This window comes from Talaromyces proteolyticus (genome assembly GCF_021365285.1).
Source record: "Talaromyces proteolyticus strain PMI_201 chromosome Unknown BGW36scaffold_2, whole genome shotgun sequence".
NCBI lineage: Eukaryota > Fungi > Ascomycota > Eurotiomycetes > Eurotiales > Trichocomaceae > Talaromyces > Talaromyces proteolyticus.
In genome coordinates this window covers 2,042,557-2,066,984 of record NW_025764278.1, presented here as the reverse complement: position 1 = coordinate 2,066,984, position 24,428 = coordinate 2,042,557, and the positions used below count along the sequence as shown (strand labels likewise).

Below are 24,428 nucleotides of genomic sequence, written 5' to 3'. Positions count from 1 at the left end.
CTTCGAGAACCATTCTACGCGGTCTGTATCCGCGCGGATAGCATTGAACTCTCGGACCATGCCGCGGCGAAGTGTGGCTACGTAATTTCAATGTTCAATGTTCAATGTTCACTGTTGAATTTGATTGTGCAGTCTTCTCCAGATATCAATCTCCAGACGGGTCCGATGTCATCATAAGGCGGAGATGGCGGGATAAACAGCAATAAATAATCAAATAATCAAATATGAAATATTAATACAGAATTCTCACACCGGTATTAAGATAGGAAGGTGGACGACGACGAAGAACTAAAGCCCGACACGCCATTTGCTGAGGGTAGTCTTCGTCTCCACGTCATTTGGAGCCAAGGTTGAGGCCGGATCCACACACCCGGATTGGGGTTGCCCTCTTTCCTCAGTGGCCCATGGGGTTGACTGCGGTGCCACCCCAGCCTGCAATCGTGCGGTTCTTGCACATTATAAATGCCATGAAGCCGCCTGCAGATCGTTGTCTTCTTTTGCCTTTTCCCTTTCACAGTCATGTATATAGGTTTTCGATCCTGACTCCCATACATATTCGCTAGGCACTCTGCCGTCGATCATTGAATATCAATTACCCAATACCAGCCCATTGGCATTGGTCACATAATGTCATCCTCGGCGCCTCTGTCGTCGACCGCTGAGAACAGCAATGACGTCGACAACGTCCATGAAGAACACACCAATCAAAACAATGTCAACGATATTGTTCCCAGTCTCCCCAACCATCTCGCCGAGGAGAAAGGCGCTGATCTCGTGGACAGCCCTATTCCCCTGTTGACATGGCGTTCCTTCGTTATGGGTATTCTGGTCTCTATGGGCGGTTTTGTTTTCGGTTATGACACTGGCCAGATTTCTGGTTTCCTTGAGACACCGGATTTCTTGGAGAGATTTGGACAATGGAACGGCACCAAATTTTACTTTAGTAATGTGCGAAGTGGTCTGATTGTCGGCCTGGTAGGTTCCCACACAATATTTGATTGGTTAGGGTTAGATACTAATTGAAGGATAGTTGTCAATCGGAACATTGATAGGTGCCTTGACTGCCGCTCCCATCGCAGATCGCTTTGGCCGCAAATGGAGTATCTCTGGGTGGTGCGTGATACTATGCGTGGGGGTCACAGTGCAGATTTCATCACCTTCAGGAAAATGGTATCAAGTGGCTGTTGGTCGCTTAATTGCTGGTCTTGGTGTCGGTGCCCTGTCTCTCTTGGTACCCATGTATCAAGGTGAGAGCGGTCCTCGACATATCCGTGGTTCCTTGATTAGCACCTACCAGCTCTTCGTCACCCTGGGCATTTTCGTTGCATACTGCATTGACTTTGGTACCGAGGCCAGATCTGACACTGGCTCATGGCGTATCCCCATGGGCATCACCTATCTCTGGGCCATCATTCTCGGCGTAGGCATGTCCTTCTTCCCCGAATCCCCGCGATATGACTACCGAAATGGGAAGGTCGAGCAAGCAGTCAGCAACCTGGCCAAAATCTACGGCCTTCCCGAAAACCACCGTGCTTTGGCTCAGGAATTCCAGGAGATCAAGCAGAAATACGAAGAAGAAGTCTTGCGCGGTAAGGTAACATGGTTTATGATGCTGAAGGGAGACCGCATGAAATACCGCATCATGGTGGGCATGGCCTTGCAAGCTCTGCAGCAGCTTACTGGCGCCAACTACTTCTTCTACTACGGCACAACCATCTTCCAAGGTGCTGGTATCCAGAACTCGTTCGTCACGCAGATGATTCTCGGAGGCGTCAATTTCGGAAGTACATTCCTCGGTCTGTACAACATCCAGAACTTCGGTCGTCGTAAGTCCCTGATTGCAGGCGCTCTGTGGATGTTTATATGCTTTATGGTATTTGCTTCTGTTGGCCACTTCAAACTCGACCGTGAACATCCCGAAAGCACAAAGTCTGCTGGTATTGTGATGGTCTGTTTCGCCTGCTTCTTCATTGTCGGATTTGCCTCTACCTGGGGCCCCATGGTTTGGACTATTATTGCTGAGCTGTACCCATCCGAATACCGAGCCCGTGCAATGTCACTTGCAACAGCCTCGAACTGGCTTTGGAATTTCTTGCTTGCCTTTTTCACCCCGTTCATTACCGGTGCCATTGACTTTAGGTTTGGGTACGTGTTTGCGGGTTGTCTGTTCCTCGCGGCTGGGTTGGTTTACTTTGCTGTTATCGAGGGTAAGGATAGAACCTTGGAAGAGATTGATACGATGTATGTGAGAAGAGTTAAGCCTTGGGAGAGCTCCAAGTATGTCTTCCCTCCGGACGGAGCGCTGGCTGTAGGACGCGATTCGGAGCATACTGGGAAGAATGAGGGTCCACAGTCAACAAGACAGGAGAATGTTGCTTGAACGATCAATTGATCAATACATATGTATATGTACACTTATGATAAACGTTTGAATTACAGTATTCAGATTTTCTGCCTCTCGTCCGCGAAATATATTGATGCTTGTACCCCTCGTAAATAATACAAACAGTTCAAATACGATCAATATTGATATGGGGAAGGACCACCTTTGTGAATATCACTTGATTCAATATTAGAGTGATGTAAAAATATTATCTTTCTTCTTTAGAGTTTTAAAAGTACATGTAGTTGGGTTAAGTTATACAAACAATAAGAGTCAAGAGTATCAGTTCAACTTTCCTCAGTTTGGAAGCCTCCAAGTCATAATCCGTACCATACCCTGCCCTCCATCGTTTCCTTCCCTCATATCTGTAAAATCGATTGTGCCAACTTCCGTGAACCCAGCGTTCAGATACAGAGCCCTACCAGCTTCCGTGCTCCAAACACACATCTGCACACCTTCCTCCACCGCTCTGTCTATTACCCACCGAAGTAACGTAGTTCCAAACCCTCTTCGCTGATGGTGTGGAAGGACATATATTGCTTCAATGTCCCATCGCTCATCAGGAATCCCTAGGGCCGCGCGAGGAGGTGCAGTGTAGAGTCGCTGTATGTACTGTGCCAGGCGTGAGATGCTTATGCTGGAGTCCCAGCTACGTGACACTTCAAGACTACTATGAACCACGAATGACCTGACACCTGTTTTCAATATTAGTAAAAGCCAAGCTCTTTCTGGTCGATAACAAGGTGAAGCGTACGTGTAGGCAACCTGCGCCCTTCGGCCTGCCAGCCCAGAGCTCGAGACGATACTCCACATCGCTTGAATATTGCAAAACCGACCACATCTCGAGTATTAATAACTCTCGGATCAGTGATTTTCGGATTAGTAGTTCTCGGATCAGTAACACCGTCCTGCAAGGTTGCTGTATCGTGGTCCTCTGGATCGAGTACAATGACCTGGCAAATACATCCAGGCTGCAGGACTTTCAGTTCGATTGACCGTTTGGTCGATTTGACATGGTCTGTCCATATTCTGGCGGCTCTTTTAGGGTCGTAAACGTTAGTGTTGTTGGTACTGGTATTGGTATTGTTAGTATTATTAAGGCTGCTTCGTCGATATATCATCGCCAATGGATCCCTCAAATCACAGGCCGCCATGATGATGGCCATGGGGTATAGGTCATCAGAGCGATGATGTCGGATATACATTGTGCTAGGTGTTTGAGAGAATGGACGGTCGCATAAATCGCTGAATGGTAAGTAGTGCTAGTTAATGTTGGTTGTTGTTTAGAGAATGCTGAGTGATGGACGGGTGTTTGGAGAAGGGAAAGGCAACTGTTGTGTGGTGACGAAGATATAGAAAGAGCAATAGCGGCGTGCAAGGAAGGAGCATGCGTAGTCCTGGTAGATCGACGGACCCACATGGACATGCACATTCTCTAGACATGTGCTGATACCTCCTTTTTATTACTTTTACAACTAGAGCCCTTGTGAGATAGTGGATTCTTAGAACGAATGGTACACACGCGCTGGACGATGTTTAGTGTAAGTTCCGCACCGGAGATGAATTATTACAAGAACCTCGACATACTCGAAGATATTAAATACTGTACAGTTTCTGCCTTTGACTATAACTCCAACGAATAACTCCAATACAATGCGACGCAACGGACATAGATCGCATGAACAAATCATCAAAACAGCGATGTCCCAGAACTAGACGGTTTATACATAGTGTAATCACTCGTCAACCGCAACATCCTATCAGCACGGTCTTCAAGAATCATTCCCTCTGACTCCCATCTCTTGCGCTCTGATGTTTTCTGTTCAGCATTTCGTGACCCGCCAAACCAGGCCTTGCCAGAGTTTGCGATAGCTTCTCTTTCTGCTGTGGTAGCCCTGTCGACAAGGTGGTTGACCATAGTTTGCCAATTCTTCAGACCGACTTTGAGGCACTGAGAACATCGGTCGCGGGCGTCGGCTTTCTCATGGTCAACGCCCATTTCGAGTAACCGGGACTCGGCTAAGTCAACGGCGTCGCGCGTCCAGGCTAGGCCGTTTTCTTTGGATGATGTTGCATAGATTATTTCGCCGATGTATGTCATAAGGCCGGCTTCCTCACAGGAGGATCCAGCGTGTCGGACTGGGGCTTCGTTGCCGTCCGATGGTGCCGCAGGATAGACTGGCGGAACGAACATATTAGTGATCTTCTGAAGAAAGTTATCAAAGGGTAACTGTGGTTTCCCCGATTTTGATTGCTCGGTCTGAGTGGCTTCTTCTTGTGGTAAATTCCGACGAGCCTTCAAAACTGACGTGAAAATGGCCAACGCCTTTGATAGATCCCCTGTTTTTGCGTTGTGTACCGCTAGAGCAGTGGATACCCTCAGAATGTTATCAGAAGCGACATCCTTGCCGTTATTCTTTAAAACGCCGGTCGTCGTATCAACCACCCTCGAGGCATCATACGAGAGCCCTGAGGATGCAATGTCCATAGCCCAGCTATACATATCCCTCGCCGTGGAGGTTAGGCCTTTGAAGTCCAAATAGTCTGCATAAGCAAGAGCCGCTTCAACTTTTTGCTTTGTGGTAAATCCAGTTGTCGTCAGGATTTTTATATAGAATGTCTCCGGAGGCGGCGAGGCAGGAGTACAGTCCTCCTCGTGCATAACAGTAGTCTCTTTACCAGGCAGAGTCTTCGCATTTGGATTCGACGGCCCATGCACATACTCCGCTTTGGCAGTCATGCGTTGTTTCCAGTCGGTCATAAACCCTTCCAGATTCTCAGCCGCTTTGGCCGCACTCATCAGGCATTGAAAATATCCTCTTCTCCAAGGCTCGCTTTTCATTGACACATCGTATCCGGCCTTTCCAACCCCATCAATGAAAATTCCTCCGTCGCCTTGCTCCTGAATTCCCTGCCCTTCAATGTTCGGGTCTTCTAGTCGCTCAAGCAAGTCTTTGGTATATCCATAAACATTCTGCCACTGCGTAAGCACCTGACCGATTTCATGCGGATGTTGCAGGGCAATCGCAGAGCGCAAGGCCCATCGACTCTTCCATCCCCATTCAGTCGGCGTTGGCCATTTGTGTTCAATCTCTTCTTGATAAATACCAGTGCTAATCAAATGCAACATAAAGAGGATCGCATAGGCACTGAGGGCGATCTTGAGGCCCCGGTATACACCGCGCTTGTATTTCGCCCGCCGCTCCGTGTTGATAAGTCTGACGAAGTGTTGTCGGAGATGTATTGACAAGGGTAGCCGCCCTTGGGTTGGCGAGAGGAATGGCAGTTGGGGACGAAATGGCGACGGCGAGACGAAGGCCCGCGAGGATTTGTTGGTGAAAGGTCGTGGTCGTGAGAATGGTCTGTGAGGTATACTAGGCGGTATTCGCTTTGGTCGTAAGATGCCAGGCATGTGCCGAACTTTTATCTGAGGAGGAATCATTGTGGAATTGTCCACCGATTCCTCCGTTGGTTGATCGTCTGGTGATGGGCGAGTTTGAAGTGCTGCAATGGTTGCGACGGGCAAGTTTCGTGGAGAAAATGTTTGCACTGTTTGCATACTACAGGACCAGCTGCCACAATGTCTGATTTCGCCTCCTCCAAACGATGAAGAATCTCGTTAATTCGATGCTAACTTCTAAATTCTATTGATCTATACTGCCTTGGCCCAGGCATACTGTGTCTTTCCATGAACAGCCACGTCGCCAGCCTCATTTCTTGGAACATCCTCTCCGCTCAAGGCATCGTCAAATCGCTCTTTCAACTTCTGCTCAAACATTAACCAACAACCCCTTCCTAGCAGGCGCATCGCCATAATTATTCGCAGTATAGAAACTTACCTTGAAATCTTCTTCACCCAGATTAGCGAATTGACTGAAAGTCTGCAATCTCGACCACAATGCCTCTAGGGTCATGTAGTAGGTAAACGGGTCCGATTTCTCTTCGATCGGCGATTTAAAATACACCTGGTTCTGCTCGTCAAACACGGCTTTCCATAGGCCGTGCCGGTAGCGAGGGAGACTGTCATCATGGTGCCAGATCTCTTCTTTGATTACGATTTCCCATTTGGTGGTTGGTATGTTAGATTTATATGCATTCCCTTGTTTTCCAGTTAGCGGGCTTGAGAGAGTGGCATATCAATTGATCCAAGTCGGTGGGAGAGCGCCTTACAATCATCAACATGCCAGATGAGTCCTAGTACACCATTTGGCTTTAAAACACGACGTATCTCTTTGAGAGATTCAACATTCGCGAACCTATTCCAATGAGTCAAACCACATCTCCAGAAGTATCACATCAACCAACCAATGGAATGCCTATCGAAGCCATCAGCAGACGAGTCATCTGGAATAGAGTTGAAAAGAATAACAAACCTGCGCCGCAAATACAGCATCGACACTCCCATCCTCCAGCGGAATATCGTTCGCCCGTCCTTTCTTAACCGTAACTCTTTGTAGATCTTTTTTCTCTAACTCTTCCCGCATGTCATCATGGGGCTCGATGGCGGTGATCACAAAGTCCTCATGCCGAGCCGCAAGCGCTTCTGTAAATAGTCCAGTCCCTGCCGCTAGATCCAGTAGCTTGGCCCCTTTGTGATCCTTCAGGCCAATAGATGAAAGCAGGGTCTCGGTTTCTTGTGTGGTATAGGTCGGCCGGTGTTTGTCGTATGCAGAGGCGTTGGAAAAGCCAGTCTGAGCCGCGTTTGGAAGGGCTTGGGTAGTCATGATTTCCTTCTAGACTTCTACTTTTCGGAAACTACAAATAAGAATGATTGGATGGTGATTGGATCAATATTGCATGAGATGAAAATGCCAAAATATTGACGCTTAAATACAGATGATTAGATATGATGAATTTAAGGTGGATTGCGACATCGGTCTCGGGGACTTCTCCGATACACGCCATCGCTCTTCGTACCGTTCAACGGTGGCCTTTGGTGTCTTTCAATAATTACCATCGCCTACAAACCAGGGTCCGAAATTGATCGCCCCGAAGGAAGAACCTCGTATTAAATCAGCTTCTGGTTTGCCAAGGTCCCTAGCCGCGGTGGGGGCCCTCCCCTCATCTCCATTCAAGTCTGCGTGCTTACTGTCGTCTCAGCTGTGTATGCATCTACATATGTAGCATGACATAATCGTGATAGGGCTGTACCAATTCAGCATTATCTATAATATCACGACCTATCTTCTCCTTGTACACGGTGCAATTGATAGTCCCAAGTTACTCAATTATGGTTGATTAAGACCGCTGCCTAGATGAGTGGCATACAGAGATTCTATTGCAACCATCACGGGTGTGACAAGAGCTTTCAGAGGCGAGAGCACTTGAAGAGACATTCTCTGAATCGTACGGCAGGCCCTATGCTTCGGAAAAACAGACATGTTTCGTTGACCTGTTAACTAGACACCAACCAGACAATTCTGTGTCCCCGCTGCCAAAAGGTATTCTACCGAAACGACCTTTTGCAGCGGCATTTGATTCTCAAACACGGCATTCGCAAGAGCTCCCCCAACCATGGAACTGCATCAGATAAATCTCCTGGTCAGTCAGACGCTGGTTCTAATTCTACAGCGGAGCACATTTCATCCGAGAGACAGGACCCCGACCACAACATGAGTGTGCAGGAAATGAATGATAGCATGGATCATCATATTCAGCCTAACCAACAACAAAATCTTGCTTTAGTTCCAGATCAGGGACAAAGTAGTCATCATTCTGGAGGATGTTCTTATCAGACACCACCCAGCTATGAAAGAGCTCCTATATTGTCGGTGCCTAGTATTGGCCGTACGACAGCATTACCTTCAGCGCCGCCGGAATGCCCGGATGGGTTTGATATTGGAAACTTTTCGATTCAGTCAGCCAACGCTACCCCTCACATGGACTGGCTATTTCAACTCCAGCCGGAATTCCCTTCTGGAGTTGTCCCGGGTCAGCCAAATGCGCATACGGTTCAGCCCCTACAGCCAGTATGTACCAATGCGACTACATAATAAGCTCTCCAGCATCAATTGGCTGACAATAGACTAGGCTATACCCACCTTTGGACCGTCTACGATCAATAACCCCACGCAGCTAGACTTTGAAATGTATACGAATCTCCTTTCTCATGTCCCGGTATTTGAGCCCAATTTTCATAGACTAAAAATCAACAGCTAATGGGAAGTTGTAGACTAGAGCTGAATTCTCGTTTCTAATTGCGACCCCAGAATTGGCCTCTCGTCTCATAGAAAATGCCATTGCACATTTAAACTTATTCGCGCCATTTTTCCACAGCCACACACGGAATATCAACTTTCTCCCGACAGATATGTGTGCTTCTTTGTTAGCCATTGGCCTATTGATATCTCATTATAAGGGTGCACATGAGTTGGGTTGCATATTGCTACCGCAGCTGCGAGCGTCAATCCTTAAAGTAAGCTAGGCACTTGAATATTATTGAGCTCTTCACATGCTAACTGCCAGCGTCTTGTAGTTGATTAACAAACCAATAGGATACCCACAAATGTGGATTCTCGAGACGATGTCAGTATAGCTTTTGGACGATAGCCTGAAATCACTTCTCTCGCTAATAAAAGTGATAGGTTCCTTGTCGAGTATGCAGGCATGTTTTTCGGGGACCGCGCAGACGTTGAAGCGAGTGATATTATACACGGAGCTGTTGTAGCCATTGGACGACGACTTCGGATCGCTCAGTCCGTGAAGCTCTCATCTGCTGTCTCACCAGATCCTTCCCTTCAGCAGACATGGTACGATTGGGCCAAAAAAGAGTCGCTTAACAGGTAGGTGATGATCGAGTATCTTGTTATACCTGCTAATAGTTGTAGACTCGCATACTGCATATTCATGAGCGATGTTCAACATGCTGTATTTTTCGGGCATGTCCGACCAGTGTAAGAATGCCTCTCAGGTTATAAAATATTTGATAAACTGATACCCCCGATCATAGGTCTTCTCCACTTGGGATCACTCTCGAACTCCCATGTGATGATGCATTGTGGAATGCCCCAAGTGCTGAAGAATGGGAAATCCGGTTGAGAGAGTCAAATTCGTCTTCAATCAAATTCAACGAGATCTATCATTCTCTAACGCTGAACGAGACTCACAATCTAAAAGCACTTTCCTCAAAAATCTACTCCAACTTTCTGCTTCTGACTGCATTTTCATCTCTCGCTTTATCCGCTAAAAAGCAAACAAAGGACCCATTTTGGAATGCTAGTCAAGCGGAAAATTGTGTGAAATTCGCTCAAGATACTTTGTACGGCATTATCACCCTCCATCCTTCCTGCACACTTCGGACTAGCTCTCACATGACTTATCACCTAACCGCAATTTCTCTCTGTACCACCCTTGACCACCTTGAAACTGCTACGAATGTCGGCTACTCCAGAGCTGGCACAACTCCTGCAGAAGAGACTCGTCTTGCAACCATGAGACTGCTCACCCGCGAAAAAGTCACCACTGAAGCTGCCAACCACGCTGTCGAGCTATTACGCCTTTACGTTGGACAGCGATCTTCCTCTCCGAACCAAAACCCCAACCCCTTCGATGGAGTGCTTGAGTCCTCGCCATTTGAGACAACCGCGCTGTACTTTGGGGTGCTGACGCTATGGGCCTATTTGTATTCCCAGGGCTTTGATTCGGAAACTTCAACCTACTCTTTCTCTCAACCGGAACAAAGAGGAATGGTGCCAATTTTGGACGATCTTTCAACTGCAATTAATGCTGGAGATATGCACGGCTGCGTGAAATTCTGGAGAGAGATTGTTCCGCCGGTTACATTACGTTTGACGGAGAAAAAGGGTGCCAATGCTAGGGAATACGCTACGGTGTTGAAGAATTTGGCGGCTTCTTTAGTTTGATCTGTATTTTGATATCGGTAGGAATGGTTCGATTATGTATATGATTTATATTACTCCGATCTAAATTCAATCAAGATGGTTCGGGGACACTTCTATGTCAATTGATGACTGGATAGTTGACGTTATTCATCATGCTAAGTTTTCTGTTAGCATCCTTGGAGAAGACCAAGTCAAAGATGGCTACTTACAAACACTGTTATTTTCCAAGGTGGATTGCAGGTCCTCAGGCCCTTATCTAGGGTCTTGATGCAACTCATATCTTCTGGGTCAAGGTTGATATCTTGAAAATTGGCATGTATCCTAGTAGGCGTCACCGACTATATTGGCAAATTAGTCAATGTCAGCAACATTAGGCTCTGTAGTCTCGAAAGTCACAGGAGGTACTAACTTTCGTGAGCACTGCATACTCTCTCTGTATGCCCCAATTAAGCAAAACTTGAGCAGGCTGGCAGTTATGCTTTTCGGCGATTTCAGTAATAATCTTTTCTTCCTTGAGCGGAGTATCATTTGACCCTAGTCTTTTAATCACAAGATTAGACTTCTGAAATCTAATAACAGCGAAATAAAATGGGTCAACTAACGGTGAATAAGCTGTCAAAAGAATCCCCCTCTGCTTACAATACTCCCAAAGTCGATCTTGTTGCAAATACGGGTGTAACTCGACTTGATTCACAGCCGGAACGACCTTGCTGGACTGACGCAAGACTTCGAGGTTATGGACATCAAAGTTGGAAACTCCAATAGCTCTCACTTTCCCTGTTGCTAGGAGCCTCTCCATACTTTGCCATGTTCTCGTGAAGGGATGATCGAAAATCACATCTCGTGTGCCATCTGGGAGGAGAGGGAAGGTTGGAGGATTGCCATTAGGGTTTAATGTGACGGGCCTTTGAAGTCAAATCATCTCAGTAAATATACCAACTGCTGACAAGATCAGGAATGGTTTTACCAGTGCAGAAGATAAAGGTCGACATATTCCACACCCAGCTGTTTCAAAGACAGATCGAGATTTTCCTCGACGCGCTCGTGGTATGTGCTCCACCTGAAAGTTTTCAACTTTAGAAATAATTCGATAACTCTCGCTTGTAACAGGAACTCGCAACGCACAGTTTCGTCGTTAGAAAATATTCTTCTCTATTCAACCCACTATCCTTTAGGGCACTACCGACTTCGGATTCGTTTCCGTATATCTATTTCTCTTCGTCAACACCCGATAGCAAGGTAGCTAAAAGTTTCACTCACCCACGCGCAGTCTATGTGCCTATATCCGGTTTTGAGAGCTTCTAGCACCGAGGAGTAGGCGTCATTCGGGGCTGATTTCCAGGTCCCAAATCCTAGTGCGGGAATGGGGTGACCGTTATTAAGATGGAATTTGTGACCTGAAGCCATTGTCTACCGTGCGAAAGACAAACACGAAAAGTATAGATCCTAACCTCTAATGTTGAAATGAAGGTATTATTTGCGGCGTGTTCTTACGGTAGTATCTGATATACTTCATCTAGGAATGAAAATATGGCCAATGTATCTCGGAAACATGTCCGGTTTGGTGCGGGATAAGTCGATGTTCATCCCGCAGCAACCAACCCGCAGCAAACAAAGGTGGCTTTTGCTCCCAAGTAACATCGTAAGAAAAGGCTTAATTATGATCTCATAGCATTTCATGCAATGTTGGTAGACTCTTGGCTCTTTAGATGCTAGGTGAAATTGTTTAAAACTGTTAAGAAAGCGACACATAGGGTTCGAACGCTTCAATTATCATCAATATAACAGTGGTTTGCACTGATAGAGACAATTCAATAAATGAACCAACTGAAACAAGCAAGATGAATGGGTTTACAGGAGAAAATCGGTTATATGACCTTATCATCCTCGGTGCGACGCCAGGGGGCATAAGCGCTGCTATCTCGGCCGCCAGATTGGGAAAGAATTCTTTGATACTGGAACGCACCCGATTTATAGGTGGTTTGCCTGCCAATGGCTTAGGCGCCACTGATATAGCTACTCGTGGAGCGACTGGGGGCATTTTTTTCGAATTCATCCAGCGCATTAAGCAGAAATATGTTGACAGATTCGGCTCCGAGTCCAAAGAAGTTGAAGACTGTAGTGATGGGTATCGATTTGAGCCCAGTGTCGCCGAAGTGGTCTTCACTGAAATGCTGGAAGGTTACAAAACCAAAGTCGATGTCTTGAAGGAGCGTCAATTTGATTTCCAACCGTGGGATTTGAGGATGGCGAAAGATGGAACAAAGATACAAGCCATCCATGTGACTAATCTGAAGTCTGGTGTCCGCGAGACTTATCGTGCATTGTTTTTCGTGGATGCTACGTATGAAGGTGACCTCATTGCAGCTGCCGGTGTTCCTTGCTATATTGGCCGTGAAAGTCGAAGTGAATACGGCGAGCTCGGCGCTGGAAAGGTCTACAAGCTTTGGCGTGGCCCCGAGTGTGTTGGAACTGATTACACCGGGGACAACGCAGTACAAGCTTATAACTATCGACTCTGTCTCACCGACAACCCTTACAATCGAGTCAGCATCCAAAAGCCAGCCCACTACAACCGAGATGAATACGTCTCTCTTATCCAAGACGTTAAAACCGGTGCACATACCAGTATGGACAGCCTTGAAATTTCGCAAAAGCAACTAGAAGAAAACGCCAGAAGAGCAGAAAAGAATCTGCCTCCGGAACCTGATTACATTCCAGGAATTCAACGTCTGTCGAGTATTTGTAAATTACCACTCGACAAGTGGGATGGAAATAATATGCATTTTGCATTTATCTCGACGGACTTGCCAGAGGAGAACTGGCCATACCCGACAGCGAGCTGGGAATGGCGCGATAAGTTTGCTATCCGGTTACGTGAGTACACCGAGGGGCTTTTCTACTTTGCTCAGAACGATCCGGAACTTCCTCTTTATTTCAGAGAGAAATGCAAGGAGTGGGGTTGGGCAAAGGATGAATATGTCGAGAATGGTCACTTTCCGAGGCAGATTTACGTCAGAGAAGGGAGAAGAATGAAAGGAAAGTACCTTTTTACAGCACACGATTCTTTACCAACAACATACAATGGCCGTCCTCCTGTTCACTACGATAGTATAACGGCGAGTCATTATCAGTTGGATTCACATGCAGTACGCAAACGAGAAGCCGGTAGGGTTCATTTGGATGGGTTTCTGGGATATCCTTGTGCTCCATACACAGTGCCATATCGGGTAATGATACCAGATTCACCGGTTGGAAATCTCATCGCACCTGTTCCTGTGTCTGCAACACATATTGGATTTTCGACATTGAGGATGGAGCCGTGTTGGATGGCGCTGGGACAGGCTGCGGGCATTGCGGCGTCGCTGTGTATTGATGAAAAGATAGTTGCGGGGGATGTGTCTATCGGACAATTACAAGATGCACTACTAAATGAGGGAGCCATATTGGTTTATCAGGCAGGATTATTAGAGAGTTGGAAAGAGGGGAATCGACAGGAGTTTGCCCAGACACAGAAAAAGGAATTGCAGATGAATGGGATCAATGTGAGAGCTTTTGGGTATAGACAGAAGTAGGTAAGATATAGGCTGACTACATGTAGAATGCCTGGTTTATTCATTCGGAAATTTAATATTATAAACAATCGGAAATAATCTCGGTATGGAATCGTTTGAATAGCTGAAAAGAGTACAAAGGACCTAACCAACCAATAGGTTTTTGAATTCTAACGGCCCTGTAGCTTAGTTGATTTAGAGCGCCAGTTGACCTACATACCTAATAATAATAACTACTATCTAATAATTTTCCCAGGTGGTGCTAAGATCTTAATGCTAAGGCTAGTATTCATATGCTAATATTAATTTTCCCTTGCCAGTTCTTCAACCGTGTCGATTAGGTCAGTTTAGAGCGTGAGTTGATCCATATATAAAAATAATTATCAGAACAATATGGCAAAATGCTGGGTCTTAGAAACCTAGAAACCACCCTAGAACTTTTATACATCATTATATCTTATTTCTAGTTTAAAATACTTTTTAAAATATATATATATATATATATTTTATTTTAGTATATTGATTAATTAATATTTCTATATTTTATCTGTTTTCTTTATTTAAGAGTGTCCCTAAGGACATTAAGAGGTTAGTAATATATTAAGTAAAGTGATTAGTAGAAATGCACCTAAACTGTCTCACCTACTTGAGCGCCTTCCTTAGGGTGTTCCTTAGTGTTTGGGGGCTCGCCTAGGATCTACATTGGATGGTATTTCAACGCTAACATTTATTGGCTTATTCGTAAATATGATTAATTAAGACTCATGCTGTACGCGATCGGCCTAGCACCATATAAAGTTGCTTCTTTGCAGCGTAAATGCTATAACAAATTTATGCTGCATTGTTCATAGTCCTTTGATTATTTGAAGTACCTACTTTTTAATCGCTTCATTAATCGCTCCTCAACACCATGGCCGACACCGTCAGCAACACCACTCCAAGCAGAAACTCAAAACTCACATTCCGCGAGGTCACCGAAGACAACTGGCGTGCGGTCGCGAACCTAACCGTTAAAGAAGGTCAGATAGGGAATCTTGCCTCAAACGTATGGTCTCTCTGCGAAGCTGCTTACTCCGAAGACGCATGGGTACGAGCCATCTACGCCGACGAGACGCTTGTCGGCATGCTCATGATGGCAATATGGGATCCCGATGAGGCGTACTACATCTGGCGATTCATGATTGATGGGCGGTATCAAAGTCTCGGGTACGGTCGACGTATTGTAGAGTTCGCGATTGCGCATGTACGACAGCACAATCCTAAAGCAAAGCAGCTGGGTGTCATGTCAACGCCACCAGAAGGTAAGACGGCGGTAAATCCGCTCAAGACTGTTAAGCCCGCGGACTCGCCATTCAAGTTCTATCAGAAACTTGGATTTAGACAAACAGCGCCGCCAGACGAAGATGGTGAGATTATGATGATGATAGATTTGTAATTAGAGACAGTCAAACAGCATATAATACGCGCCCGAATGAGGTATAAAAAGACAAACTTAATAAATTGTCAGATAATCAAAAGTTCAGTGAATTATTTTCCAGAAAGCGTTCATGGACATCTACCAAATGCCTCTTAAAAGACATCTTCCCCTCCAAGACAATGCCCACACGTATTTGAAAGTCAGAACACGGAGTTAATTCGTCCAGCTTATATTGTTCAAGGCGAGATCGATGGACGTTTTTTTTAAGCGCGTATTTTCTCTTGTAGATGTGATGTCTTTCTTCTGAAAGAAGTGCGTCGCTCACCAAAGAGAAGAGACACTGGAAGCTCTGGCACTCTGACGGAGAAGTGCGAAGGTTAATCGATTCCATATGGGACAAGGGAGGCAATTCCTGAACAGGAGGCGTTGTCGGAGTAGCAAGTGCGGGATTGGACAAACACCGATGACGATCCCTCTTTTTACACGAAGTAATTATGTGGGTGAAGCAGTCGATATGTGGCTGAAACCATTTTGACCAACATAAACTGTCGGATCACTCAAGGCGTATTCTGCGATACGGCGTCATTTCACAATGCGAATCGGAGCCACTTTGACATGGAGATTGTCCTTTTATGATCGTCGTCATCATCTGACAGCTCATCTTTAAATTGCTCCTCAATCGCAAGCACAGGCGCCATTTGATCATAGGATCGCTTGAACTGTTCCAACAAAGCTCGGTCCTCGATTCAGATAGAACGAGTCAGCAATTGGTCAGGTGAAGGGTTTACTGTAGCAACTGCAATTGTAAAATAGCAAAGGAAGACAACCACAATAGCATGTCAACCATGCTTTCATCAGAAATCTTTGCCCTTAGCGAGATGCTTAATTCTGCTACACAATGGTCCGATCTGCAGGATATATCTTTCAAAGGATGTGACTCTATGACAGGAATAGGGGGCTGAATCATGATTACACAATTTTAGGAGTGAAGGATTTTGCAATGCTTTAAGGAGATATGCATTCTGAGATAATAGAGAGATGATGCTTCTCTAGGTATATCGTCATGATCTACGTGATTCTATCAATATTAAAAGATATGGGAAAGAAATTCGAGAAGCATATTTTATATTTTTTTAAGCCGATTTTGGGGAGTTATATGAAAAACAATATAGGTTTTACAACTTTTTATAATACTTAAGATATTTATATTTTTTGATTAGAAATAGATACTAAATACTTTTTTTAATTTTAGCTGATTTTGAAAAATCTTTCTTATGAATTGGTGGTATAGTAGTGTGTTCTTAGGTTGAAGCGGCTTATATGGGCTGGTGGTTTACCGATTACGTTAATAACATTAGGTCGTATGAAGACTGAGTTACGTTCAATACAGTATTGCTTTTCCGTCCTCGAATTCACAGCCGTCTTCTGGTACAATCCACGCATAGGCAGCACAGTCTAGATCTTAAGCCCCAAGTTTTTTGTAGACTTATATTTTCCGTCTGCGACTTGATCACACCTACCGAAAAAGACCACATCGTCGAATAACAAGTGTTCTGAAATACATGCGATTTCCCTCAAAATGCGAGTATATAATAGCCTTCAGGTGCCAGACTCAAAGCATCATTAGCACAGAAAACCAGAGAAGTGGCGAATATCAGGCCAATAGCCACCACTGCGGCAACATGAAACAATCTCTTTAATCTCACATATACACACAACGTATGTATTTTCTTGCTAGCTGGTTTTCCCGTCGTGTTTTCTATCTCTCCATCTGAGAGGAAATACGAAACAAACCTCACATGCGAATAGGAGGCATGATGCCCCCCTATTTCTTACATCTACCTATATCTAGTGGTTTGTATGTCAGTAATCCTATGGTATATGGAAATGGAAGAATTGAAGGGAATAAGTTTAGCCTGTCGACCAAAAAAGAAAGAAAGAAAAGAACACAATACAACCGAGGAGGGTGGACCTTGACGCTAGGTCTATTGGATGATATAGCTAAGAATTCATGATAGGACCCTTATTCCGTCCCCCAATATTTTCTTTTCTCGCCCAGCCTTCCCAATACAGGTGGCGCATCAATACAAGCTGTTACAGTACGGATGACTATCCTAGCAAGGATAGAACGCCGATATGATGCATTCATGAATACTTTTCCCCCGCGAGGCACTATCTAAGAATTTATTATAGACCCGTTATTTTATCGCCAGAGCTATTTTATTTTTTGACTCAGCCTTCCCAATACGGGTGGCGCATCAATACAGGCTATTACAATGCCGATCACCTTATCACCTTCCTTCTAAAGATCAAACCCGATACGATGTTTCTATGGTTTCTTTTTTCCGCCACTCTTTGTAATGAGCACAGACAAACAATTCAAATGTTGCGGTGTTGACTAAAATGAAGGTTTAAGGAAGATTTTGACCCTAGTTGATAGGCAGTGAAACTTTCTAAAATTGCACTCATTGTCCGCTCTATTCACTGCATGAATACCCTAGTCACAGACATACATATTGAGACTATAATGCTCAAATATGTAAATTAACCCGCATATATACGTAATCGCGTCGCTCTCGTCACATTATATCCATCATGATGGTATAATAGCATCTGAGATACCATGTACGGAACTATACAGTTAGTCCCTTTGATATTTTTACCTACGTCCACGTTTTGATTACATTGTCACCCTCGATCCGTAATTTCCGCCGTCGAGAACCTCGCAGCTAACGATACCAACTCCATTCAATCAAGGCTGAATCTTATCAAGTTTTTTCTATGCAAGTTGAAACTTCGCAGTTAATCCACACTTGAAAATATGAGTAACGACAAGCCTAAAACCGAATATATCAATTATGCCCCTGTGCAAGAGCATCGAGAATCAGATGCGATTAATACTTCAACATCACCGATTCTGGTGTTAAAGAGAGCGTCGCCAACATCTCCTGATTGGAGGAGGCGCTCGCAAAGTTCGCGGATGCCGAACAACATTGGAAAGACAGGACGAGGCAGGAGATTGGCTAGATCAAAAGATAGCTAGACCACGTCATAAGCGTGTTAGAGGGGGAAGAAGACGATCGGAAAGGATTACAGAAGATTGCAGGAAGTTCAGGAAGGGAAGTTATGGTTAGGTGAGTTTCTTATTCAGATCTTCTAATAGTCCAATCAAAAGCCACAACCTCCGCAACCTGCACTGGCTCTCCATTTTCCGTATGGAAAAATGGACTCCTCTCCACCGTAAGTTCCTTGCCCCTTCTGCTCCCTAACTTAGGCACAATGCTGACGAAGATACCCCAGTATAGCACACCAGTAACCAGCAACAGCACCCCGAGGGTCGGGACCAAGAACCACGGATAAGCAGTCATAAATGCCGTCGTTGGCGGCACCCAGAGAGCTATCAGTGGAAATAAGTTTGCCACGACGAAGAGTGTTGCAGAGGCAATGGATATAATACCGTTTGAAGGGGATTTTAAGTACCAGTGCGTCCTATTTGGCAAGAAGCGCAGACACAATAATCCGGATCCAATGATGACGGCTGTAACGGCGTCGACGATGTAGCTGTATATCCCATACACCACGGTGTATGCTGAGGCTGGAGATGAAACGCCCCAGGTACAAATGATAATGAGAAGAGTGAAAAATAAGTGCAGGAGTAATGCTCCTAAAGGCGTCTTCTCATAGAGGCCTTCCCATCCCTTCGTAGCCCGTGACTTTTGCGATTGGCGGTGTCGGAAGCAGCTTGAAACACGAGACAGGGCATCATAGTTCCTTGCGATCAGTTTCGAGAACGGTAGTATTCCTTCCTTGGCGATCTCTTGCTTCACCCTCGCAGCGGTGTACGTAGATACAATGACATTGCCCAACGAAGAGAAAGCCATGAAAGCGTGGAGGATTTCGGCGGCGTGTCTGTCGCCGTAAGTTGAGACGCGTCCTAGAGTGAGGCGAATGAAAGCCTCTGCTACATTACCAGAGACTTGGGTGGAAACCGGGACGACGATCATGTAGGCAATGTTGACGAGCATGTAGCTCACACATACTGTCCCAACAGCAAAGAGGACTGCAGAGCGAAAGACCTTACGGGGCTGGCGTATCTCACCGAGGACGTAGTTGGCTTGACTGAAGCCACCAAACGCGAATATGACGGCAAGATAGGCTTCAGCATATCCATAAGCTTCCTTTTGTGGGTTCTTGAACGAGTTGGTGGGAGACAGGTTCTCCGAATCAGGAGGTGGTGTTTTAAATACATTTCCCCCAATACTCATGAACCCAAGGAGGATGATCAGCAGCAGCATGAGGAGCTTGATCAGTGCGAAAACATTGTTCACAGCTATTCCAAGACGACGCCATATCCCATGCATTAAGCACACTAGTATCATAGTTCCTATCGCAATGCCCCTAACCCAATTCCCCAAATACCTCGGCGGACTCGTATCATAGACCTCCGTATAGCCACTCGCACTCAAGACATGGCTCGCGAACGACAGAGAATTCGCACTTGCGTGGCCGATGATAATAAAAGTGATGCCGTAAACACAAGAAGCGAAGAACTTTGGCTTCTTGACCAGATAGGTCAGATAGTTGAACTCGCCGCCCGAGCGTGGAGTGAATATCTTGGCGCCGTTGAACTCCCAGCGCGGGATAGAGAGACCATATTCGATGAAGACAAGGGCCCCGGCTATCGTAGCGATGCTACCGAGCAGCCAGAAGATGAGAGTAAAGCCAACGGATTGGGTGCCGTGCATTATTGCCGTGGGGGTATCGAAGATACCGGTTCCTAGAAGAAATAAGCCTAGCCGCGGTAGGGGAGAGAAGGGGGACTTACCTATCATTTTGTTTATGATGATACAGAAAACGGAGATATAGCCTAGTCGATATGGCTGTACTGGGGGCTTGGTAACGACTTTATTAGAGTCCTTTTGTGCGTTTTCGATAACTGCTAAGTCAGCTTCGTCGAGGCCAAGTTCGCTGTCATGGTCTCGGGAATGCACATCGATAGCGAGGTCATCTCCAGCCATTTTGTTGTTATTGCTAGATATAATACTTATGTAACTGAGTCCTGGTGCGTCTTTGAGACTATCGAGAGATCGAGGCGCTTGTCCGTTCGCTTTCTACACCTAACTCTGATTGATATTCGATCAACGTTGTCCTGTATTTGGTGTGGCTCCCACTGACAGTTCGAAGGTTCCAGGGCAGTGTTTCGACCAAGGTCGCTAGGTCATCATCGTACACCAAGATGGGAGAGTAGTAGGGGATAAGGCTTATGCTAGATTTCTTGTATAGCCTTGTGTGGCTAAGACGGGGTTTTCGTAATGCCCGAAGCACGCACATCACCTACCCCTCAGTGGTCTGAAAGCAACTGGATGGCTTGGCCTCAAAAGAAGGTAGATAAAGCCGTATTTGGACTGATTTTACCCCAGCCTCGCCGTTAATTGGACGGGAGAAGTGATATGTCATTTAATATGTCATTTACTTTATCTTTGCGGCCCCCAGCCTTGGAGTGCTCAGCCTCGTATTCTCGCCACGCCGTTGCCACCCCATCCCCGAGGTGCCTGCCCCTCACATGAGAGGGCAGATGCGCGTGGCCAAAAGTGTCAGCCTGGTGCTTCAGCGCCTTACATCGACACTGCCAGGAAACCCCGACTCGACACTCTTGTTCCTGTTCCAGCATTCAAGAGGAGAATGCCTATCTAGTCGAAAGCCTTCCTCGCTTTAAAGGCAATACATATGACGCAGATACCACAGGCATGAGCTTTGGATTCGGATTCGGTGATCTGGTGAGGTTTATCGAGATAGCGACGACGACGTACAGGTATGGCTTCAGCAAAGTGAATCGTGCTCGTAAGTGCAAGCCCTCCAGTCATATATTGCGCTGTTACAATCCGATACTATTATGCTGACACATCCTATAGCTTCTCTATACAGTGAGTTCGGGGATAATGTCAAAGGACTAGCCGCCAACCTCAAAGATCTCCACAAAGTCATTGAATCTCTTAGCCAAAATGGACAGCCAAGAGATTCTTCATACACAGACTCCTCATATGGGGTCACCCTCGTCGATATCATCGGGGACTATGGGCGTACACTGCAAGATTGCGAGAAATTCCTGAAGGACAAGGAATGTTTTAAGTGGAAAGACGGCTTCATCACGAACATTTTCTGGAACTTCAATATTGCCGGCAAAGTACAGGGCTTGAAAGATCGAGTCACTTTCTTGAATATCAAACTCATGACGGTCTTGAAAACCCTGGATGTGCGCATGGCGAATGAACTGCACATCAATATCTTCAGGATTCACCATGATCTTGCAATGAGGATTGACGGTGCACAGGATAGGATTATTGAAACGATTCAGCGGAGCTTAGCGGAGATTACGGAGCAGATTAGGACTGGAACTACGTCCACGACATCTAATTTGAGGCATTATCCAAGCGTCCTCGATATTCCCACTTCGCTAGAAAGTCTGTTCGAACAAAAACTTCAAAGATCCGGCTTTGGTTCTGATCCTGATCAGTTTCCGCTAGTGCGAGGTCTCGATGCAGTTGTTTATCACATGAGTGCTGCAAATACCATTGAGGTAGATAGCAAGGACTCTAAGATGGAGCGGCAGTGGCTCGCGATAGCAAAGGCACTTTGGACTATCGCGAGAGTGAAAGCTGGCCAGGAGTACAGGGATGCATGCTCATTTCGGCCATCTAGCAATTTCGAGATACAGATGAGGGATTGGGGAATCACTGTCGCAAGCTATGTGAAGGGCCTCGAGATCGAGCTAGTAGAAACCATCAGGACTTCCAGTATCCACTATCTTGAGCTCAGCCCACAAGCTCTCGTCCAGACCTTTGAAGCAAACCCAGAAATGTGGTTCGAAGTCGAAGACACTGTCGAAGCTACACCAACTTGGGAGCTCTCGTATAGCGAGAAAATAATGGATGCCTCGCTCAGGGGCCCATTTCCTGCTTACGACCAGACGATTCATATCTTCCGCCTCACGTCTGTTGACCTCAAGCTTGTTATCACTGACTCACCCCGCCCAGGTACTGTTGGAGAGAAGACCAATACAATCATCCCCGTCGACATGCGTCGCTCCCGCCTCATCCCTTTATATGCCACTTCCAAATCCACAGCCGGAGGTGATACCTGGAACGTATCTTTCCAAGGCGACCGTCTCGCGCCAGTTATCTCCGCACTTGGCTTCAACAAGCGCACCGAGCTCTTCAAGTTTCAGCACGTAATTACCGGGTACCAAGTTGTTCTCGAATCGGTCGGAATAGAAGCCATCACATTTAACGCTAACAAGATATTAGGCGGCAAGAAGAGCAAATACGTCGGTCGTTTGCAGCTATGGCGGGCGAAAACACCTCGAAATAGCCTCCCAAAAGATTCTCCTACCGTAACAGGTGGCTTATTAAGCTCCACTGTGTCTGGGACGGACCAATCTAGGATTATGGAGCCTGCTTCGCCATCCTCAATCTCGAGTGGAAGTCCATCGGACTCAGGCCCGCAATTCTCTAGCTCTGGGAGAAGGAGGGACTCATCACAGACGGCCGCTACCACCACCACATCCAGTGCTTCTTCCATCCCTGTATCCATATTTGGGACAAGTATTCACCGCAAGTCGACATTTACAGGCAGCAGCAGTGAGCTATTCCTCTCTCCGAACTTTTACACCACTTCCATAGTCTCCAATAATGGAACTGTTGGCGTCGTGCTCGAAAAGCCGGAACCGAGTCTACTTGTGCTACTTTTGCAGCGCCCCTCTAGGTCCGAGTCCGGGAAAGCTTCCAATCCTACCCCCTTTTCTTCTTTAGCGATTGAAATTGACGAGAATACAACTATCAATTCGTCATCCTGTGAATGTAGTAAGGATCCGAGTAGTTGCAAACGGGTTGTTCTAGAGAAGGATGGTAAGGCATTACGTAGTTTTCGCCAAGATGCCGCCAGTTTAGAAGAATGGAATTTGGCCGAGTTGGGCAAGGATCGGAAGAAGGAGTTAGTGGACGATAATGAGAGGCTATTATGGGTGGGGATTGATTTCGGAACAACGAGCGATAAAATCGGCTTTGAGAAGATGTTCAACAATCTGCGGATACTCTGGGGGCAGAGAAAGAAGAATATGGATTGGTGCTGAAGAGACTGAGGGATCAGGCTATATGAAGACTTGGCCTTTGATGGCGGCATGATTGAACCGTAAAGGGGTATATGAGGTTTCGTATTAGGGTATACTCGGCATTGCGGGTTGGAGGAGGATGTACCTAGCATTTTGGGCCTTTGGTGGACGATATTTTGCTGAAGTAGTGGGCGTGGTTAGCAGGAGGTTTAGGCTTACGCTGTAAGCTAGGATATCAATGTACTACTTCTATACTGTGTTGAACTTGAACCCTATAGGATTTTAGGATTTAAAGAGTTATTATTTTTCATACCAAACCAGCTATTTAAGTGTTGACTATCTATTCGGGTTGGTAGTCAAAGTTCTAGAGAGCTCACTCCAGCCTGGATGTGCCTTTTCTGGGAAGATGGGGTGAATGAGGTAACGCGCGGGATGGAGGACGGAAGACGACGTACGATTCTCGTGCTAGCCCGCATAAGTCGTACCAGCCTTATTCGCTCTTTATAATAAGTTACTTAAATTATACTGAATCTCTTAAGATAAGAATAAAATGGCACTGTACGTGGACTTTAACTATCAAGGAAAAGTGCGGGGTCTAAGATAGTGGAGGACGCCGTGTGGATCTTTCACATTTGACTTGTTATGGTAAGGCTCGTTTTCTGGCCAAGATGACTCAAGCCTCGTGCAGTGTGAGCGGTTGACTCATTTTCATCCCAACTCTAAAACCTTGGAATAAATAGCTATCGCTTGTTTGCGAAATAACTGACTGCGAAGATAGGCTCCAGGTAAAAAGAGAAAAATTTCTTCTTTTACAAAGGATATCTGCTCATTCTGATAGACCTATGGAATCCTTTAGCACCGTTCAAGGCGTTTTCACATCAACTATTTTTCTTCGTTCTCGGATGGGTGACTACACATATCTTCGTTTCGTACAAGGGGCCAGTATCCTTAGCTCGGACTTTGATAAAAATCAACAGTTGGCAATACTCATTCATCTCGTTTATTCTGTTTCTATCGATCCTACTCACTCGTGACACTCCTTATTCATCCTGGTCTCGTCAAGCGTATCACCTGTCGAAATTCTATGAATATATTGACATTATCCTGGTGCGAGCCTCAGGTGGTG

The 24,428-nt window shown here is 45.8% G+C and overlaps 10 protein-coding genes across 10 annotated transcripts; 5 read left to right on the top strand and 5 right to left on the bottom strand.

The window, feature by feature from the left end:
• Positions 1-627: 627 nt before the first annotated feature.
• BGW36DRAFT_423351 (putative MFS monosaccharide transporter) lies at positions 628-2,380 on the top strand (the record flags this gene model as incomplete). The annotated part of the gene is made up of 2 exons (XM_046219826.1): positions 628-975; positions 1,031-2,380. 2 exons carry the CDS (start codon positions 628-630, stop codon positions 2,378-2,380), a joined length of 1,698 nt encoding a protein of 565 aa, XP_046076820.1.
• Positions 2,381-2,596: 216 nt separating this feature from the next.
• BGW36DRAFT_404116 (uncharacterized protein) lies at positions 2,597-3,733 on the bottom strand. Its single transcript, XM_046218918.1, has 2 exons — positions 3,138-3,733; positions 2,597-3,078 (listed from the first exon to the last, which is right to left on the bottom strand). The coding sequence occupies exons 1-2, from the start codon at positions 3,586-3,588 to the stop codon at positions 2,681-2,683; spliced, it is 849 nt and encodes a 282-aa protein (XP_046076819.1). The 5' UTR covers positions 3,589-3,733; the 3' UTR covers positions 2,597-2,680.
• Positions 3,734-3,916: 183 nt separating this feature from the next.
• On the bottom strand, positions 3,917-5,872 carry BGW36DRAFT_369999 (uncharacterized protein). The gene has a single exon (XM_046215198.1). It carries the CDS (start codon positions 5,823-5,825, stop codon positions 4,074-4,076), a length of 1,752 nt encoding a protein of 583 aa, XP_046076818.1. The 5' UTR covers positions 5,826-5,872; the 3' UTR covers positions 3,917-4,073.
• A 101-nt stretch (positions 5,873-5,973) lies between these two features.
• On the bottom strand, positions 5,974-7,208 carry BGW36DRAFT_369996 (putative 2-heptaprenyl-1,4-naphthoquinone methyltransferase). Its single transcript, XM_046215197.1, has 5 exons — positions 6,757-7,208; positions 6,689-6,699; positions 6,554-6,639; positions 6,223-6,482; positions 5,974-6,149 (listed from the first exon to the last, which is right to left on the bottom strand). The coding sequence occupies exons 1-5, from the start codon at positions 7,105-7,107 to the stop codon at positions 6,036-6,038; spliced, it is 822 nt and encodes a 273-aa protein (XP_046076817.1). The 5' UTR covers positions 7,108-7,208; the 3' UTR covers positions 5,974-6,035.
• Positions 7,209-7,638: 430 nt separating this feature from the next.
• BGW36DRAFT_423347 (fungal-specific transcription factor domain-containing protein) lies at positions 7,639-10,245 on the top strand (the record flags this gene model as incomplete). The annotated part of the gene is made up of 8 exons (XM_046219825.1): positions 7,639-7,729; positions 7,787-8,352; positions 8,414-8,500; positions 8,556-8,798; positions 8,859-8,908; positions 8,968-9,165; positions 9,211-9,276; positions 9,333-10,245. The coding sequence occupies 8 exons, from the start codon at positions 7,639-7,641 to the stop codon at positions 10,243-10,245; spliced, it is 2,214 nt and encodes a 737-aa protein (XP_046076816.1).
• A 170-nt stretch (positions 10,246-10,415) lies between these two features.
• BGW36DRAFT_289031 (2-methylbutyraldehyde reductase) lies at positions 10,416-11,631 on the bottom strand (the record flags this gene model as incomplete). Its single annotated transcript, XM_046210627.1, has 6 exons — positions 10,416-10,562; positions 10,634-10,763; positions 10,827-11,129; positions 11,192-11,284; positions 11,350-11,432; positions 11,485-11,631. 6 exons carry the CDS (start codon positions 11,629-11,631, stop codon positions 10,416-10,418), a joined length of 903 nt encoding a protein of 300 aa, XP_046076815.1.
• A 434-nt stretch (positions 11,632-12,065) lies between these two features.
• On the top strand, positions 12,066-13,799 carry BGW36DRAFT_355199 (FAD dependent oxidoreductase-domain-containing protein; the record flags this gene model as incomplete). Its single annotated transcript, XM_046213615.1, has 1 exon — positions 12,066-13,799. One exon carries the CDS (start codon positions 12,066-12,068, stop codon positions 13,797-13,799), a length of 1,734 nt encoding a protein of 577 aa, XP_046076814.1.
• Positions 13,800-14,617: 818 nt separating this feature from the next.
• On the top strand, positions 14,618-15,219 carry BGW36DRAFT_369991 (GCN5 N-acetyltransferase). The gene has a single exon (XM_046215196.1). The coding sequence runs from the start codon at positions 14,689-14,691 to the stop codon at positions 15,211-15,213; it is 525 nt and encodes a 174-aa protein (XP_046076813.1). The 5' UTR covers positions 14,618-14,688; the 3' UTR covers positions 15,214-15,219.
• A 3,102-nt stretch (positions 15,220-18,321) lies between these two features.
• Positions 18,322-20,606, bottom strand: BGW36DRAFT_313140 (amino acid/polyamine transporter I). Its single transcript, XM_046212514.1, has 2 exons — positions 20,021-20,606; positions 18,322-19,972 (listed from the first exon to the last, which is right to left on the bottom strand). Exons 1-2 carry the CDS (start codon positions 20,211-20,213, stop codon positions 18,339-18,341), a joined length of 1,827 nt encoding a protein of 608 aa, XP_046076812.1. The 5' UTR covers positions 20,214-20,606; the 3' UTR covers positions 18,322-18,338.
• Positions 20,607-20,942: 336 nt separating this feature from the next.
• On the top strand, positions 20,943-23,323 carry BGW36DRAFT_355196 (uncharacterized protein; the record flags this gene model as incomplete). Its single annotated transcript, XM_046213614.1, has 2 exons — positions 20,943-21,036; positions 21,108-23,323. 2 exons carry the CDS (start codon positions 20,943-20,945, stop codon positions 23,321-23,323), a joined length of 2,310 nt encoding a protein of 769 aa, XP_046076811.1.
• Between the last annotated feature and the right edge of the window lie 1,105 nt (positions 23,324-24,428).

Bases quoted from the DNA above. Each gene is read 5' to 3' on its own strand.
- BGW36DRAFT_404116 (XM_046218918.1), bottom strand. From the start codon at position 3,588: ATGTATATCCGACATCATCGCTCTGATGACCTATACCCCATGGCCATC. The intron at 3,079-3,137 runs GTACGCTTCACC...TATTGAAAACAG, and splicing joins AGGGCGCAGGTTGCCTACAC to GTGTCAGGTCATTCGTGGTT.
- BGW36DRAFT_369999 (XM_046215198.1), bottom strand. From the start codon at position 5,825: ATGATTCCTCCTCAGATAAAAGTTCGGCACATGCCTGGCATCTTACGA.
- BGW36DRAFT_369996 (XM_046215197.1), bottom strand. From the start codon at position 7,107: ATGACTACCCAAGCCCTTCCAAACGCGGCTCAGACTGGCTTTTCCAAC. The intron at 6,483-6,553 runs GTAAGGCGCTCT...CTGGAAAACAAG, and splicing joins CATCTGGCATGTTGATGATT to GGAATGCATATAAATCTAAC. The intron at 6,150-6,222 runs GTAAGTTTCTAT...ATGTTTGAGCAG, and splicing joins TGGGTGAAGAAGATTTCAAG to AAGTTGAAAGAGCGATTTGA.
- BGW36DRAFT_369991 (XM_046215196.1), top strand. From the start codon at position 14,689: ATGGCCGACACCGTCAGCAACACCACTCCAAGCAGAAACTCAAAACTC.
- BGW36DRAFT_313140 (XM_046212514.1), bottom strand. From the start codon at position 20,213: ATGGCTGGAGATGACCTCGCTATCGATGTGCATTCCCGAGACCATGAC. The intron at 19,973-20,020 runs GTAAGTCCCCCT...TATTTCTTCTAG, and splicing joins CATCATAAACAAAATGATAG to GAACCGGTATCTTCGATACC.